A 19,948-nucleotide genomic window follows, 5' to 3' on the forward strand; every position below is an offset into this window, starting at 1 on the left:
CCACGGTTTGCAAAAGCATTCCTTAGTTTATATAAACACGAGTTCAAGAACCACCGATTTTAGATATAACCTGCTCAAGTTCGCAGACTGGGTTCGCGGACTTAAGCTCACGGAAGGAGTTCACAAACTTCAGCAGAAATTCTCGGGTCGAGAACTTCCGCCAGTTCGCGGACTTGGCTCACGCCACATTCCATTTCTCTTGATCAACAAAGTTCGCAAACTTTGGTTCAAGGAATAAGAACTTATACATATATGTGTTTCCACAACAATACTTATATCCTACCAATGGTTATATAATCTAAACTCTCATTTCAATCATTGAAACATTCTCAGAGGACGTTATATAGCCGTTATTCACAGACTATTTTTCGTCATAGAAATTTTCAAAGTGATTGAAACATAACATGACATTCGTCACTAGGTAAAGATGAATTTGGTTAAAGTGAAAGCTTGCCAACACATATTTCGAGAAATAGATAGGCGAGTTAAACTCGGCTCGAAATAGCATATGTGTATAATGAAAGTCTATATATCAAAACGACTTTTGTCTCAAGAATAGGAGATAGAGTAGATAGACTTTTGAGTGACAGATAAGTTCAAGTATCCACATATCTTTTAGTCGATGAAGATCCACCAGTTCCTTGAGTAGTCCTTCGTCTTGTATGATGATTGCCATGGAGTCTTGAGCTCAACTACACTTTCTATCATAGTCCGAGACCTTTATTTATATAGGCTATAAATCAAGATTTATAGTTTTGATCACTAACATTTAAAAACATGCTTGAGATAGCAACGCATGCGAGTTCGACCGAACAATGCTCTAACACGTTCTATCAACTCCCGCCCATCCCTACCCTTATAATCACACTTTGAAATGAAAGAGGGAGTAGGCGCGTTTTATCAATGCCCGCCCAACTCACCGCATCCTTCTGATAAAAAGAAAGGGGGGGCGTGTTCCATCAATGCCCGCCCAACCCACCGCATCCTTCTGATAAAAAGAAAGGAGGAGCAGGCGTGTTCCTTCAGCGATCGCCCCACCCACCGCATCCATCTGATAGAAAGAAAGGGGGAGTCGCCGCGTTCTATCAACGCCCGCCCAACCCACCGCATCCCTCCGATAAAAAAAGGGGGAGGGGGAATAGATGGTAGGCGCGGTATATCTTCCCCTCCACAAAAAAAGGGGAGGGGGACGGACACTACCACTAACCCATCCCTGTTGGTGACAAGGAACACAATATAATTAAAGAAAAGAGAGAGAGAATAATATTCCAACTTAAAACAAAACTTTTTCAGAACAGACGCATAAGAAGAACAACAGCGGAACCATGAATGGGACATCAAAATAAAAGAAAAGACAATCCCCGCAGAAGGATACGCAACATAACCGCCACCGCGTAGCTGCTTCATTCAGTTTCATGATTCTAGTAGGTTCTCCTGATATAGCTTTGTAATTGAGTTGTGATGACCGGCGTTGGTTAAAGATGGAGTCTGAAGCGTTCTTGAGATGATCATATACGAGATGGTGATTCAAGGTGATCTGATACAGGAAGCGTATGTGAGTCCGAGTTAATCGTGTATGCAGTTCTTCTCCCAATGATGGGTAGTGGCCAGAAGCTGATGAGACCCGAACTAAATGTTGTATGGAGGAGTGCAGAAGGTATATTGATCCGAGACAGATGATCCAAAGTGATTATTCATAATGGTAGCTTCCCGAGCTAATTTCTCCAGAGCTGATTTCACTCCTTTCACCATCTTCTGCAACAGGAAGTCAGGCAAGTGAGCACCAAGGTAAACTTAAGTCAAATGTACTATTGGAGACATGATCTGTTTCCTCCAAATCAGGCCAAAACATTACTTAACGTTTTATTAAATAACTTGAGGAAAACAGGCTTTGTCAGTTAATGACAAAATCCAGTTTGGACTGGTCGTTAGCCTTTGAATGTTTAACCTATCGTAACAGATGAATTCGGATGTTAAACGCTCTGTAATGAGCTAAGTGTTTGAGGGTGACGGTACTTAACTTTCAATCCTGACAGTTGAGAGTAGATATCATCTACAAATTACGACACGATCCACATGTCCGAGGTGGCCTGGTCAGAGAGTATTGTTACGTTTCCATGAGTAAAGTTGCCCCTCCGTTGGAGTCTATGCCATCACCTGAGGCTCGTGCTCATGCTGTCAATATCATTCTGCTTCTCGATTGATACTCGGGACTGGGTTTATGCACCTGCGACTTTCAATTCGGATAAGTAGCAGTTTTTTTTAAAAAAAAAAATAATTAAATGACCCCATTAGATGTCATTGTCGTAGATGCTCTGGTTAAGGTATAATTCTAACAACACATGATTATTAAGATAAGCGATGTTCAAGTAAAGTGACAGTACATTGAAGAATTAATCCTGGTGACAATCTAAGTAGTTAAGGTGACGGATTATTTAGGCAATCGGATTAATGGGTCACCAAGGATTCAAATGCAATTTCAGGTTCAATCGAGAGATAATGAGATTACTCAAAATGAAAGGCCCAAATTCAAAACGAATAAGCGTGGATTGACAGGGGCTGGTCTCTTCGCAAACTATATAGAGAGACATCACCCTTTCCCATGATATCCCTTGTATTTCTCATTGTATCTCATTTTACGATGGCTAGATATCATGCCAAGCTTGGAATCTTGTAATTCATAGCTACATGTTGTGAAAGAAATTCATATTTGCATGGCATACATCATGGATCCTCAAATACCGAAACGAAAACTATTCATGCTTTATTAGGTGGTTGCATCTGTCCAAGCCAATAGCCCTTGTACCAGACTTATATGAGGAAGATTTTAGATAGCATTCATCAAAATAACTTGCAGAATGAGAATTGAGGAGTTAAGGATGTTCCCTGTTATAGATGAATGTCCCGATGAAGTTGAACCAACTCAATTTTCCTGAGCCGAGTCTTCTGCATGAGTTAATCTGGAGTATCGGTCCCGTCCGATATGGTTCACATTTCCCGACATGAGGTGATCTGATCTGAGATAGGCGTTGTAAATAAAAAGGGTATGGTCGATATGGGTAACTCTGACCTGTCACTTTGGTATTTGCCCGATGTTGACTGGCACGAGATGATTTTGAGCCGAGTAAGTTGACTGATTCTCCCCGATGTGTAATTACACGAGACTGAGTTGTCGCCGATGAACCTAGAGATGACAGAACATCTAAGGTTAGAACATCCAAGGTTTGATCGAACGGTAACGTTAGGTCCCGATGATGATCTCTTCCGAAACTGAGTTCTGAGACCCGATTAATCTGATGATGGTGCCATGAATTTTGATCGCCTAAAAACAGAATTCTATGAACTCTTGTGACCAAACCCAAGATACGTTTTGCTGAAGTAGCCGAGCCCGACGCTGATTGCAATTTATGATCTGGAATTCATCTGAGATGAAGATAGACGAGGTGGTGATAAGCTATGTCCAAAATTCTTCATTCCATGTAAGTCTAAAACTGTTGTTTCAGCTGGAGTTGGCAGGCGAATCTAGTGTACCGGCAAGGTTACGATACTTGAACTAATTGATCTGAGCTCGGTCCAACTGTGGCAGCTTTTCCCGTGACGAATTTCCTTTGAGATTGAGTTGGTGAATCCCGATTAAGTTGGTGGTGATTTCACAAATTTGATCTTCCTGTAACTCCCGATGGCTAAGGCAAGAGACGGTACCCACATCATGGTTAAGAGAATCCCTGTACCAACAAATCAATTAAGCGAATAGCCGAGAAGAGCAACTGTATCATTCGATTCAAGACATAAGATATAAAAGCCTCAGCTAAAACGAATCGGAAAATTCCCCAAATCATCTAAAGATTTCGTTATTCAAAATTTTCACAATACCTTAAATGGGTTTGTAAAACAAGATCTGTTGATGGAGATCTCCCATCAAAACATAAATCGAGAACAGGTTTTGAAAGAAAATCCAATTTTTTCTCAAGAACAAACCCCAGGTTTCACAAAATGCCTTTTGAGAATCTTTTAACTTGAGACATTGAAATCTCAATGTTTAAGAACAAGACAAAAGAGGAGATAAGGAAGAAGATTCGTCATGTTTCGATTTGTTCTTTGTTGACGGTATCTCTGTTTCCAATCTGGTTTAAGTTCTCTCCATACTCGTCCCTGCTTTCACATACAGAACTTCCGATGTTTCTCTCCAGATGTTTCTGTTGTTTGTTGTCTAAAGATCGCTCTTTCTGGACAAAGTTCCATATTACCCCTCACACTTCAGTCTCTCTGATAGTCAGTAGATCAATACACACTTCCCTCAAACTACTTCAAAACCAAAAGTTGAAGAAGAAGACTCTCGGTCCCCTTAGTCGGCGCCAGAATGTAGTTGCTAAAATCTAACAACCACACCCAAAAAAATCTACACCTAAAATGAAGATCTACTCAACAAAGAAGAGATGAAGTGTATCGAAATAAACATGGACACAAGAGTTTTTACGTGGTTCGGCCATTAATGAAACCTACGTCCACGGTGTTTCACTAAGATTGGTGGTGTTACAAAATCCGTCTTACATACAAACTCCATTAAAAGGGATCGGAGTTCTTGTTGAGCTCTAGGTTGTGGGAGGGAGGAGAAGCCCCTCTCTACAAACATCTCTCTCTTTCCCTTATAAAGGGTAGGGATACAAATCAAGTTACAATAGTGCCCTTAGGGCTGACTAGTTAGGATAAGATCTAGTGAGAGGACCTTATTCCCTAAAAACAGTTGTATCAAACTAAGCTACTTCTATCCTAATTTCTCGACACGTATTCTTAAGATATTTTGCCACCACAATACACTTGAGTGGCGGTGGATTTCTCAACCGTCACTGTGTTGTGCCTCGAGGAGACGGCGATGGTGGTCGACTACAGTATTACGAAGGAAGAGTAGAGTGACAAAACAAAGAAAAATGAAGAAGTGAATTTGTGGACGTTTAGAGTATACGAGATACAGGTGTACGAGAGGTGTAGGTATGAAAAGAGAAATGGGTTGATGACCACACGGTGAGGTCCAGAACTTGGATTCAAAGGTGCGGACCTTCATGAACCTACATGGCGCCTATGTGTCATCTATAGTCCAGACTCTAGGGTTGATAGTCCAGACTTTTCTGAATCTAAATGGCGTCTATGTGGCAACCCATTATTTGAGGATTTTTATGGTCCAGACTTTGGTAAAAAAAAAGTCCGGACCATTTTGACCTAATTTTACAGGAATGAATTCCAATAATAGCACTTTTGAATAATTTATTAAGGTCCAGTTAGAAGTCCGGACCTTCTTAACTAAAACTAGAAAAAATATTTTCTTTTATTTTGTTTTTTTATTTTTATTTTTGAAGGAAAAGATAATTGATTCATAATACCCAAGATCATATCTAAATGCATCAAAGATGATTACAATAAAATAATACAGATATTTATTAAAATATATAATTACTAAATATTTTATGTTTGAAATTGTCTTCTTCATCTTCATTAAAATTAAAATGTCTCAAAAAGAAGTAATGGGCAATATTTTTTAGTCACGATCTTTTCCAGTACCCATTAGTCTTTATATGATTGTAGAACCACCATATATGACCATCAATAAATATAATTAGGAAGACTAAACCTTTTTTTATAGTAATGGTCCACTAATTTTGAGGACATAAAAATAATAAAACAATTTGTTAGGGGCAAAAATGGTACATATTTATGTATTAATTTATCTTACTGATATTTTCGAAAGACACATCCAAAAACGTCTTATTTTTAGTAATTACGCCCTATAAATTCTATAGAGAGAATGTCGTTGGATTTGATGCAGCTTGAGCATCATTGTTATGATTTATTAAAATGTAGTTTGATGTTATATGCAAGTTTAAAATGTAATAAATACAGTCGAACCTCGATAAATGAATGCTCTCGGGATCAAGAAAAAATATTCGTTTAGCGGGGTTATTTATTTATCGATAAATGAATAAAATATTCATTTATCGATAAACGAATATTTATTCATTTAGACAATATTTTCTTAATTAAAAAGTTAAATTGTATAGGAGAAAATGTACAAGTATACCAGAAAATGGTCAATTAGAAGAAGAAATCCAAGGATTAAATGGTGTCATTTCTAATTTACGCTATAGAAATGTGATGGACGTCGAACATCTTTTGAACTATCCTAACAAGAATGATGCAGTTATGGAGTCTCCAACAGACAAAGAAATTATTGAGTCGGTAATGAATAATGAGAATGATCCTGAACCAGATGATAGTAGCGTCGTACCAAATGTGTCATCTAAAGATTTCAAACGATGGTCACTTTAAAAAATTACTTGCTACAACACGAGCAAAATATTCCATAAATTGTGCAAGCATTGCATAAAATTAAGGACACGGTGCATTTTGGTTTGGGTGGAAGAAAAGGACAATCAACCATAAATGAATTTTTTTGAGTTCATTCCTATATTTTTATGTTAAATATTCTAATTATGTATTTTGGTTTATTTTTATATGTATAATTAAGTGATTATTCGTTTATATTTCTATAGGTCCTTTAAGGATCCAATTTTTTTTATTTATTAATGCATTAAGCGAGGTTATTCATTTATCACCTTGGCCCAAGACGGGATCGGAGAAAATTATTCATTTATCGAACATTCGTTTATCGAGGTTCGACTGTATCGCTTAATCTGAATATTACTACCAATTTTTTTTACAAGATATAAGCTTAGACAATAATAAAAAGTACTAAACAAGCTTTGGCCTCCTGTTTATCTTCATTTGACGTATCTTCCATGCAATGCGCTCTTTGACAGTTTCGCCTTTGTTTTTGAATTTTTTGTTTATTAACGTTCAAAACTGGAGCTCTTCTCTGCCTTTTAGAGGAACATTTTCTTGGAGCAACTTCAAAAACTTGCACTTCCCTCTTACAATTTTCAATCTTTTTAAAACTCCCACATATTTTAGAAACAACAGCTTCAAGTTTTGCATCGCAAAAAAGTGTGATTGCCTTTTCAGCCATTTCACCAACAATAAAACTAAAAAATTGAAATAGATTTAGAAGAGAAAATTCAAGAGAAGTGAGTTTTAGTGTGAGTGAATTGTTTGAAAATGATGGTAATTATAGATGTAAAAAGGTGAATAACATGGATTCAAGGGATTTGCGCAATCAAACGTGCCAAGGAAATCGTAATTCCACCAAATCTACTGTATCCATAAATTCCATCTTTAAAATTCCACATCCAAACCCACCATTATTGCTTTTTTAAATATATTTTTGTATGAAATATTAAAGGGGATGAAAAGGGGAATGCTACAATAACCGAAAAATTCTCCCGACACACACAGCCCCTAGGATCTACACCGAGGAAATATAGGGGGTGGGCTTTGGGTCCCACTACTTTGTGTGTAGGGGTAGAATTTTCGGGAGATATTCTTCGCGATATAAACTATTTTCGGGCATGAAAGCCCCAAACTTTATTGATAATTAGATATAATTACATAATGTCTTGTTACATCCATAAATCGAAATACATGATTAGTACAATAATTTTGTACCGAAAAAAAATCGAAAACAAAATTTTGCACCAAATATATGTAAACCGATAGAGGAATTGAAATTTTCGAACGGTTTATCACCATTTTGTTGGATACTCTCCGAGAAGATATGATACTTCCAAAAAAAAAGAAGTAATATGCCCAAATCCCATATCGAATTCTATAATCTCTGATCATAGTTGGTTGAATGAAAGATTGAACAAAATCGAACGCCCTCCTGGCGGGGTATGGAAAACCGTGATGGCATACACTTGTCATACTATGAGAATTAAATGATATAATACAAACTTATAATGCAATTTTATTTATGAAAAACATTATTTTTAAAAAGACTAAATTACTCTACTCGAATTTTAACAAAATCAAGATCCGGATAGAAATAGAAAAGTAAATTTAAGAAGAAATAGATAACTGATTGTTGGATGGAAATAACTATCTAGGATGAAGATAACTGTCTAGTGAGATAATAAAATTACATAGTGTTTTTAGGAGAGATAGACTCTTTCTACATTCATTATTCCTTGATGTTGTCTTTTATTGAATGAAGAAAAGAAATCTTGGAAATTATGTTATGGGCACCCGGTCGCATCTGTTTTGTAGCATAGGTTTGCTCTTCGTACCTGAAGAATAACAACAATATTTTGCGGCCTGTATTTATTTATCCTTCCTAGTTAGGGGCCTAAAAGAATTATTTGAGATGACCTACCACTAGAAGAAAAAAATGGGTCGTGATGTTGTATATGTCGAAAAATATATGAGGGTTAGTCGGGTAATATGACTTGTTCGACTGTGAGAAAGGGAGGCTGATGACAAAAGGTCCTTGCCTAAACCAAGATGATGGTCGTTCAAAGACTGCTTCAATCGCAGATAGGAGGTAGGGTTGATATAGGGAGGGAATGCGAAAGAGATGAGATTAGAGTTTCTTAGTTATAAAGAATTGCAGACGAAAAGACTCGGAGATGCTGAGAATTTGTTGTTGTTCTAGCAATTCTACAAAACCCAAATGTCTAGTCGGTCCGATAACGAGAGAGGATCATCACCTTCTCTTAGATCCCAGGAATAGCTAAGGATATACACCCGTCTAGTCTATCCTTAAGCCGACTACTTACACCCAACTATTTTCTTTCTGTGTGGGTAGGTTGATACCCACACGCTGTTGTGGACCGCCAGACCAAATCCCCTGTCCAAAGTCATTTTTGATACCTGGACCTTCTTCACCATTCCCATATTCCCAACCAAAACAACGTTTCCATGGGATCCTAATACTAAAGATGGATAAATTGATCGTTTGATTTGCGATCAGCCACCTTAATCATTTGAATTGGGGATTAGCCATCAAACTAAGCAAAGCTTAATAATATTGATTGTATTCCTTCAATAATACCCTAGAACAAACTATATACCTATTTATATAGAAAGCAAGTAAGGAAATACGAACTAATTCCTAAAATAACTAGACTACTAGACTCTCCTAATTGGTGTTGGTATCCCAACATTCAACGTCTTGCAGTTATACCAAAAGAAATCATACAGCTGCAAAGTAAATTTCACAATGACTGAAAGTTTTACTTGAAAAAGTGCTTCACTACAAACCGTAAGAGCAATTATTAACTAAGCAACAGACGGTAAAACATGAAAAGGAATAAGCATTACTAAATTGTTCTTTCTTACAGGCCAAATGATGAAGATACATTCGTTTCTCTTCGCTTAGGTAAGATAATTGATAAACTCTGCAGCTGTGGCGATAGCACCTCCTGCAATCGCATCTATCACGATTTTCTCTCCGTTGTTACTGCAAGCGGCAGACACCAAAGCTCCTGTAGCAGCACCCCCAAGCATCGCGTTTTTCTGCAACACCACAATAGCAAGAAGTAATGAACAATAGATTCAGTATATCTATACTTGAATAAGAATTGAAAAATAAAATCCGGTCATTGGTTTCATGCCATTCCATAGATTTAACTTGGAACACATCTTGAAGAACAGATTTACTGGTAACAGGCCAAAGGATTTGCCCCACTCTAAAATCGGGTGATTGGAGGTTTAAACATCAACTTTCCTGACTCAACAAAGTACTTGACACAATAGAAACATTTAAACTTGAAAGCTTCGTTCTCAGAAGAAGAAAAATTACTATTGTCTATGAAGAATAATCTCAGATAAAACACTGGGATTTCAATCAAGAAAGAAATAAAAACAAAACACTGAACTGGTGAAAAGTTAACATTCAAGTCAAAGTGAGCCGCTTCCAGCATAAAACTTGGTCTCTTCTTGTATATAACTCGACCTACTCCACTAAGAATAGGTTGTGCAATTTCAGAGCATTTAGATGTACTACTGCTTCCACTAAAGCAAGACTGAATTGGCAATGGAAGAAGTTACATATCCAGACACAAAGCTAACTTCATTTCTTACCAAAATTATTTTCAGGATTTGAATAAAAGAAGGCACAGACTCAGCCATTCAGTGTTTGACTTACCCAATCTCTAGTACCACGGACCCTCTCTATGCCATACTCCATTCCCACGTAAACTCCAGCTACAGCCCCTGCAAAGTGCGAAATCATACAATCAATTTATGGAATTCTACTGATGACAAACTGACAAAGTAATGCATGTAAAAGCATGACAATCTACGGCTATGGAACAACTCCTTGGAAATCATTTGCAGATATATATACATATACAGACTTACCCCAGTAAGCACCCTCCTTGCACATCTTCTTTAACTGCAACGAAAATGGTTTCTATCAGTATGATTAGCAGTGGCAACAGAACATAGTATACTCTAGTATACGAGTCATATGACTATATTGTCTAAGCTAAGTAGATAAAATGGTCGTGAAACGGAATAGTATATTATGAAACAGAACTTACTACGACACTGTAGTTTAAATGAATTATATAACTTACCGATTTCTCTAAGCCATTACTTGAGACACTCCCTGCAACAAGCATTGACATAACGTTCAGCACAACAAAATCATCGACCGCATAATGAGAACCAAATGGACTCACATTTTTCGTTGGTTTCAATCAGCTAGAGAATTGTGATAGCTCACTATCCGCACTTGGTATCAAGTGAATATTCGAATGGTGCTATGCAAGAAAATAACCTTAATTATGCAAAGATAGATAGTAGTCCTAGAGTTGCATTTTTTATTTTTATATTGTAAAAGAAGAAGATGGAATTTATATTGAAATAATGGTGTAAAGTCCTAGGGTTGCAGTCGATCTGTATCATTTGCTTAGAGCACCGCGGAGCTCATACCTCTCTAGAGACACTCCATTCTGATTATTTCAATCTCGCTCTAGAGGCACTTCATTCTAATTTCAATCTAGCTTATATGCATGTGTACCTTACGGGCTTACACTAATCACAAATTTTGACTAGGGCTAGTTACTTATAAAGGAGTTTCCCAAATACATTTATGGTTCTACTAATTAAAAAGAAACATTCAATTCCAACATTGCAAGAAATTTATGGAATAATCAAAAGATATGAAGGACCTTTTTTGATACAGTGATAAGTCTCTTCTACAGCTACTCTGGATGCAGCAACCTGCTCAGACAAAATGGCTATGAGAGATCTATAGCTATCGGTTCAAAAAAAGTATGATCAAACAAGTAAAATTAAGTGAGTGAACATTACAGCTCCGATCTTCAAGAAACCATCAACAGTGTGGTTTAGTAGAGGATGTCCCATGTCAATTGCAACATCAACTTTTGGAGATGATACAGAACCTGAAAAACTAGAGCTCGGCATTTTTTTTCTTCTGCAACTAATTGGAAAATACTAAAACCCTAATGAAAATTCTCAATTGCAAAATGCGTTAATTCTAGTTCTTATGTAGACTCTCAGTCTCTCACTCCTATCTCTCTCTTGGTCACATGAGAAATTTATTTGTTTTACTACAATACCCTTGGAATTTGTCCGTCTCTTTTTGGGTGGATAGCGTCATTTTGTACCACACTGCTATGGTACGCTTCTTCTTTTTTATGCTTCTTTGAGTGGATGTAAAGGCAGTGCCATGAATGTGATTATCGCTACAGAAATACAAATTGATAAATAACAAAAAAAAATAAAAAAAAAATGCACAAATTCTTTGAGAGATGTCGGTACAATGTTACAATACAAACTCCAACTCCATTCGTTTGTTTTAGGATCTGTCCAACAATAAATGCATACTTGATATTCTTCCACCACCAGCTGTCACTGTATCACTGTGAGCCTCTAGCTAGTTGAACGGTTTGATTTTCGTTAAGAGTTATCGTCAGTTGGAATAATATCATACCGTGAACACGTGGGGTTGCCACGTGTAATTTTTCCTTCTAAGATGTCGATGAGTTTTTATTTTTAGGTGGACCCTATTATTAGAGCTTCAAGCAAAATGGATTGGGGCTACAATGGATTAAAATGTCCAAAACGCGGATAAGGGAGGACATAATGTATGTAGCCAGCAATCAATTAAATTCATGACCTTATTACCTTTCGCATAACTAATCTAGCGTCTAAATAAAATTGGAAACAAAAAATCTAAATCTAATATTCGTTTTTGTCTTTTCTTTTCCTCCTCTCTCCTTTTTATCTTTCCATCTTCTTATTCTCCGATTCGTTTCGACGATGATTAATGGTCGATTTTTAAAAAATATCATCGTTGGTTAAGTTTTTCATATAAAAGATGATGAGGACAAAGAAAACGGCTAAAGACAAGAAAGGAAATCCAAAATAAACCAGCAAATCCAGCTTCATCATTTTCAAATGAAGGTGATGATGAACTTGAAAATCAAGAATTGGTGATTCAAGGATTTTAAAAAGAAATTAATACATCAGAAATGACTTTTATAAGGTATAAATCAAAAAACCCTCCATTGACCATTTATTTCTGCCTTTCATTGGTTAAATGTTCGACAAATTTAGGTTTCGAAAAACAATTTCTGAAACAGTTTATGACTGGGAGTTCTTATTTTTCCAGCCGTAACTAGTAGATTTCGGCTGGGAAATTACCAAGTGATGACAAGATTCCGGCCCTCGTCAAGGAAAACAAATTGTATATGATATGTATTTAACTTTGTTAAATGCATATATTGAACATGGTTCTTAAAATTTTTAGAAAAAGAGGAAATGAAAAAGAAGAAGAAGAAAACACAAGAAGTATCACCAAGTAATGACCAGATTCTGCCCCTCGTCACGGAAAACTATTAGGTGCAGGTTATAGGAACCAAGGTGCACTTATCATTAGTAGTACAACAAGAGAAAAAAAAGTCAGCTGAACGTGAAATTGTGGTTTCTCAACAACCAAATCTAGAGATTCGGGAAGAAGAAATGGCCAATATTGTTGCTTTATCGGTTGTTATTGATAAGGATAAAGGCAAAGTGGGGGACAAGAATGAGAAGAAAAAGTATCCATCAGCACGTACAATAATACAAATCATCGATGCAATGGATTTATTGCCTCCCAAAGCGAATGGGAGACTGTCGGGTGAGCCAAATGATCAATCTGTTTTGTTTGGTTACAAAACTCATGGGCTACAAGTGTTTGTGTTGCAAAGGTAATAAATCTAACTCTCGGATTGTAAATGTTATTTTAATCTTATTATGGATTGTTTATTTTAACAACAACATTTTTATGATTTGCGTAGGATCATGAGAAAGCGGTCCCGAAACTGAAAGACCAGTAGGAGAAGTTTTGGTCATTGGATAGAGAGCACAAAGATGTGGTTTCCTTGGTAGAATCTTCGGGGTTATGGTCTCGAATTGAGTCTACACATAGGTCTTATGATTTTATTATTGTTTATGGATTTAGGGAAAGATTCTGGCATAAAACTATGACTTTTTATCTCCTGTTTGGTGAGATGACTATCACTCCAGATGACGCTCACCAAATTACTGGTCTTGCTTTGGATGAAAAAGTTGCATCTAGCGGTTTCAACTACTAATCCTTTGGAAGATATTTGTGCCTTGGTAAAAGATTGTTTTAGGTGGAGCAAAGATGAAGCACGAGAAGAGTTCAACAATTTCTTTCTCTTTAGCCTTATGTTGGATCCTTCCAAAGGGGTATCTTCCTCCCGTAGCTTTATTGAGAGCCAACTGTTATCCCGAGATGGCCTCAAGCTTTTAACATGGTCGTAAGCCCATGACTTCAATTATTATTATTTTCTTTATAAATAAGAGACTAGACACAAACCAATATAAAATCACAACACATTTGGAGATCGAAACCAAAAAATACCTAGAGAAGACAAGCATTCCCCGCAATTTGTGTTCCACTCCACCTAGAAGCTTTGCAAAGATTATCAGTCAAGCAAGAAAGGATGGTGATGCCCCTTCGGTGCCTCGTTTATATCTGAATCAAGACTGAGAGACTTCAATCACTGTAAATAACAATCATTCACCTTATTTCTCGAGAAATCGTGGAAAAGGACGGTTCCAAAAGCGTGCAACAAGTAAAAAATAGTTGTACTTCGTCCATCACAACCTTTCTAGTTTTAGCCCTGGCACCAGAATTCACAAACTTTTCCCTCAAACGAACCAAGCTAATCTTCCTTGCAATGGGAACTACTCCAACATTAGTTGGTTTTGCTCTGGAACCAACCTATTTTCGGATGTGGCAACCTATCGTGGACCTTTATTTCATCTAACCAGGTTCATCTATTTCAATCCTCGTAGAACGCTCCATCAACTTGGTTTGGTCCAGAAAATAGCGCCTGAAAACTCTGTTTTTAAACTGAACAAAACCAATTCCATTTTTACTAAGAATGATGTGAGATTCAACTATATATGACCCAACTCGGGCGATCGATCATTGGAATGCTCGCACTCAAAATGAAAAGAAAATGTATTTGTGAGGGCTCATTACTTCTTATGGCACTTCCGAAGCCGATAAGGATTACATGGAATAGTATCAAGAATGGTCTCATCCTTATAAGGAAAATATGGATCGAAGCGAGGGAACAACAAAACAACATGGATAGTTGATAGACGCATTTATGTGTCTATTTTGTTCTCAATGTGTTTTATTGTTAGACTAGATTAAGTACTTGTTGTGTTATTTTGTGTTCTTGTAGGAAATTTTAGAGAAATAAGCCCTTGCGGCGAAATGGGCTCAAAAAGCAGTGTTTTACACTCCGGAGAAATGTACCGTAGGCACCCCAGAAATGCACCGGAAGCGTCCCAGAAATGTCCCGGAGGAACCCAGAAAATTACTATTTCCACCCCAATTGATATTCGCACCCCAGCACTCTGGATAAGGGGCACCTTCTTCAATAATTTGAATTTGTGTTTTTGGCAGGAAATGAAGTTTTCAACTGGCAGAATTTTGATTGTCAAAATGAATGGGTTAGAGTGCGATTCAATCGCTGAAAATTGGCAAAAAGATGTGATTTGGCATAAGGAACAAAGTTTGGGTGGTGGTTTCGATCAAATTTGGCTGGAATACGTGTTTTGATTCTCGAGTTCAAAACAGGGCAAGCATGCACCGGAGGATGATAATCACGCGTCATGGAGAGTTATGGACGTGTTCTGATGATGTGGAATGGCTCGAGCATCACTTTTGGTCGTGAAGAATCGATTTGGAGCGTGGAGGGAGGAAGTTTACGCAATAAATTCCAAGTTTGGTAAGAAAATATTCGGAAAATATTGTTATTCACTGCCCGCATAATGAAGAATTATATTGGAGTTATTGGCGAGATTTGGAGCTGTTGTTGGGTATAAATAGGCTCTTTGGGTCTACTAGAGAGGGTGTCGAGAGTTTTGGGAGCTAGGGAGAGCTAGAGAAGACGAAGTTAGAGTTTAACAAATCTCTGTTTCTGCTGCTGCATGAAGATGAACACGAAGAACAATAGACTGTAAGAGATTGTCGTTCTTCAACAGTGACAGCGACAGTGGAGTGTGGGTCGTAGTTTCCCAAAGACTACAACATTTCATATGTATCGTTCTTGTGTGACACTTCCTGTGGGTCGCACATTAGCTGTTTACACCATTTTCTCTTCTTCTCATCATTTGTAAACCATTTTTGAGCCATAATAAATTATTTTGAGAGCATTTATACTATGATGAGCTAATTCCCTCGTAACCAAGGCAATGGAGGAAGCTATTCACGCAACATAAATGGGTAACTATTTCATTTAATTATATAATTCACCTAATCGCTGCTTTTGCAGAGTTTTAAATTGTTTGAATGATTGTCTTAATTATTTGTTATTCAGTTTGATAGGTTATGCTTGGTCTAATCTCTTGATAATCTATGCTTAAGGTTTACAAATAATGTTTGAGAATCTGTATGATTGATAGTGAATTAAAGATAAAAGAGGACTTAAGAATTGAATAGAGTTTTGAAATATTTATCATTCAATTTTGCATAATAGTGGAATCTAGTGTCTTGGTTACCTCTCGCACCCATTGTTAATAATTTTGTATATAATTTTATTAAATCTTTAAATTTAATCTTCACAAGTCCGAGAGTTTGAACCTCATTACTACAACCCACGAAAAATCATAATCATTTTGGCGCCGCCGACGCGGATTTGTGCTTAGGTAGAATTTTTAGGTTTTTATTATTTTTTTTACTATTATTTGTTCCTTTTTACGTTTCTTTGTTGTCTTTGATTTACAGGTTCGAAGTGGAATACTAAGGACTTGGGAACAAAAGCTTAAAGCTAAAAGAAAAAAAGAAGAAAAAAAAAACAAATTTTTTTTTATTTTAAAGGCTTTATTTTTTTTTTGTAATTTTTTTTTATTTTTTTTCTTTTCTTACTGGACAATTGGACTTTATTCTTTTTTTAACCCTACGGAAGGGTATTATTAAAAAAAAAATTATATAAACTGTGTGCAGGGAAGGACGACGATTACTATATCGTCTCGGCCCCTCGGGTTCGTACATGACATAGGAGTCGTGGCCCGAGTCGACTTCAACGGTTCATCCCCCGTCTGGTACGGGAGGTAAGTCCATCGAAACACTCGCGAATCTCCTGTCAGCGGGTTTACTGTATTCCTTAAGGTGATTCATTGATTGAGGACGAATTTGGACTGTTTTTAAATTCCTAGTAAAGGGCAAGGCCTGGCCAATACAAGATAAGGGTTCGGATTTCATCACCGCTCCCTTCTTGCCCGCCTTAGGAAAACGAAACCTAACGCGAACCCAAGCTTTAAAATTTGGAATAGAACGAGACCGATAGGGTAACGAGCTTAATAGGAATCTCGTTCGAAAAATATTGGTTGCTCTTTAAGCACACTTCAAAGTTTATGATGGTTTCTGTGAGTTGAATGCGTGACTGCGCCGCCTTCTAATGCGGTGAGGCCTTGGGTATCAAAGCTCTACTAAGCTTCCCTCGCCTCGATTCAACTTACATTAGCTCGGATTGATTCCAGAGGGGTGTGCTCAAATTGTAACGAATTCCTTTTCGAAGGAATAGAAGCTGGTCTATAAAACAATCTAAGTGAAGCCATCATGCTTTTTGTTTGCTAGAAATCTTTAGGTTTGTTTTGGTAGAGTCGAGTCGGCCTTGTTTGTGGTTGTGTAGAATTCCCTTGCAATTAAGAATGTCGAACTGGTATGATAGAAGCCAATACAATGAGTATCGACCTGAATTTGGATATGGACATCATCAGTTTTATGACCATGGTGGGAATAGTAGTTGGGAACGCCAACGTTTTCAAGGTTATGGTTCATACCATGGTGAGCCCAATTACTATCAACACGCGAATGTCTTACGAGCAAGAAAATCAGGAACACTGTAGTACTAGCTACTCGTTTTTGGAAACTAGTCCTGATTATGATATTTCTGAACCTGTTCCATCTCTAGAAGAGACCCAACAACGGATTGAAAGGACGTATAAACGTTTAGTTGCAATGAATAGTTCAAAAGAAGAGTGTACACGATATTCTGAGATGATAAACGAGAGTGGTGAACGTATAAGTGTTATGCTCAGTAAAATTCAGGCACGTCTAGAGGCAGAAAATGAACAGTTGGCTAATGCTGCTCGAAATAATCTAAATTTCCAAAATAGGGTTTCTAATTCTACCCTTGATATCAATAGTGAATATTTGCCTAATTTAGAGGACGAGGCTAGAATAAAAGACACTACTTATTTTGATAAGGTTCGATCATTTTCATGTTATTATAGTGATGATTATGATGAGGATAGTATTGATGAAGAACATGAAATATGTAGGCATAGTGATCAGGAATTTGTTACTCCGATTGAGCTTTATAATGATAGTGTTGTTTCTAATACAAATCCAAATAATTTTAATAATTATGCACCTATTCAAAAGGATGTGGATTTGACTAGAGATACCACCGTTTTAGACGATGTAGTTCATGATCCTTTAGCCTGCAGTATGTTGGATAATCCATTATTTGATGTGCCTATCAGTGAATAGGAGGAGGTAACAATGATTAAAACCTTAGTTTATGAGCCTTTCTCTGATAATCCTTTATATGATTGTAATGATGGTTTAGAGGAAAGAGTTTACCCTGAGAATACTGTTTTAGAATCTAGCGATTTATAAACACTAGTCTTAGAAGATGATAAACTCGTAGAAATAAGTGAGTATGAACCCAACTTAGAAGAATCTATTGACCATTTCCAGGAATCTGATGACCTAGAAATTAGGGAAGTTGTGACTAGTCTTTCTAGAGACACGGAAAACTCTAAGTTTGGGGGTGATTATCATTCTCCGTGTGCTTTAAATCTTAGAAAGTACCCTCCTGTTGGACTTGACATTTGTGCCTCAACCATCTTACAAGATTATCTTCATACACGTTTTCCCGAACCTAATGATGTCCAGAAAGAAGCTCAGTTGTTAGAAACCCATCCTCTGGTTGATGTGGTTAACCCAGGCTATGATACCAAGATTGACTTTGTTTCCCCACCAAAAACTTTTCAACCAATTGTGGGAACTTTTGATTTTAAGATGTGTCGGTTATTAAGTTTTGAGACTAAACCTAATCACTTTAGGATATTAGGGTCGACACATTTTCTTAAGGAAGGCCACCTCTTTCATTGTGGTCAGCTGTGTGAGTCAAATCTGACTGACTTAGAGGATCCCCAGTTATTCAGGTTGTTGTTATGTGCTTATAAGTTCTTAGTTGAGTTTTTCCAGACTCTAATACCTGAACCGGATCTTAGCTTTGAGGAAATCCAACCGATGAAAACCTGTTATCTAGACCCAGTTATAGAACCTGAACCTGAGCCACAACTAGATGTAGTTGTCTTAAACAAGGGTATGTTCGGCATCTTTTTGGTCTGTTGCAGTTTCCTCTTCTTTTGGGTAATAATTTTTGATCCAGATGACTCACTGTTATTCCGACTACTTCTATATGATTCTACGTGGTGACTAATCCCTGCTTAGTCTGGCTGAAGACTTTAAACTTAACACTTCTTGGGAGGTAACCCAATCTCATGCAACACGGTAATATCCTTCCTTAACTCTTTTGCTTCAAATAGTAACAGTTTCTCCTTGTTCATGCTTTTAATTTCATCTTTAGAACATTGAGGACAATGTTAGATTTAAGTTTGGGGGTATGGGAGAAACTTTTTAGTTGCAATTAATAAACTCCAGAGCCTAGAAATTTATGCCTATTAAGGTTTGCACTAACCAATCTAAGTGGATGGGAACATCTTGGTTATAGGTGTTGAGGAACCAATCTGATTAGTTGGAAACATCGAAAGAGTCTATTCATAAAAGCGCAGAGCTCAGGTGTTAGAAATAACATGATAGTTGCACCATATCTCGTTGAGTCCTTTTCATTTCTTTTTTTTTATTTTTTCATTTTAAACTATGTTTCTCTAAGTGATTAGGTGGGGGACACGATTCAAGTTGTTACCACTGCTAGGGTGAATTAGAGTGACTGAGTTACTAAAAAAAAAAAAAAAGACCGGACCAGTTAGACCAATCGGAATAAGTATTAACACTTGGATAGCAATATGCGTGTGTTCTCCCTGTTTCCGTCGCCTAAGCAAGCGTGGAATGCAGGACCCGTGGGAACTATCGTGTAATCTGCTGACAAGAAGCATGCGCTTGGATCAAAAAGATCTATTCATGCCGTTAAGTTAAAAAAAAGGTTATTGTTCTGTGTAGTCAACTGCTGGTTCCCTTGTATTTGCCAGTTTTTGATCTAGATTTAAGTTATTGACCACTGGTTCCCTTGTATATGCCAGTTGTGTTGATATTAGTCAGACCGGTATCTCAGTCCATTAGGATAGGTTCATTCTGGCAGTGGCCTTCAGACAGATATGTGAAACATCGATCATTTGGTTAACATCAAAACCATCTACATTTTTCTATTTCCATCTCCTTTTTCTATCCATATGATTAGTTTGACTCCGAATATGATGTCCATAGTGCAACTATCTGAGTAGAGCTCTGTCACTTTATATGAATTTTAGT

General features: G+C 37.1%; 1 protein-coding gene across 1 annotated transcript; it reads right to left on the bottom strand.

The window, feature by feature from the left end:
* Positions 1–9,070: 9,070 nt before the first annotated feature.
* On the bottom strand, positions 9,071–11,451 carry LOC113311070 (outer envelope pore protein 16, chloroplastic-like). Its single transcript, XM_026559919.1, has 6 exons — positions 11,206–11,451; positions 11,064–11,115; positions 10,467–10,498; positions 10,249–10,282; positions 10,034–10,101; positions 9,071–9,402 (listed from the first exon to the last, which is right to left on the bottom strand). Exons 1-6 carry the CDS (start codon positions 11,317–11,319, stop codon positions 9,262–9,264), a joined length of 441 nt encoding a protein of 146 aa, XP_026415704.1. The 5' UTR covers positions 11,320–11,451; the 3' UTR covers positions 9,071–9,261.
* Positions 11,452–19,948: the final 8,497 nt, after the last annotated feature.

This window comes from Papaver somniferum, chromosome 9, assembly GCF_003573695.1.
Source record: "Papaver somniferum cultivar HN1 chromosome 9, ASM357369v1, whole genome shotgun sequence".
Lineage (NCBI taxonomy): Eukaryota > Viridiplantae > Streptophyta > Magnoliopsida > Ranunculales > Papaveraceae > Papaver > Papaver somniferum.

Excerpts from the sequence above, each read along its gene's own strand:
- LOC113311070 (XM_026559919.1), bottom strand. The coding sequence starts at position 11,319 with ATGCCGAGCTCTAGTTTTTCAGGTTCTGTATCATCTCCAAAAGTTGAT. Across the intron at positions 11,116-11,205 it reads GTTTCTTGAAGATCGGAGCT|GTTGCTGCATCCAGAGTAGC; the intron begins GTAATGTTCACT and ends TTGTCTGAGCAG. Across the intron at positions 10,102-10,248 it reads CAAGGAGGGTGCTTACTGGG|GGGCTGTAGCTGGAGTTTAC; the intron begins GTAAGTCTGTAT and ends CGCACTTTGCAG.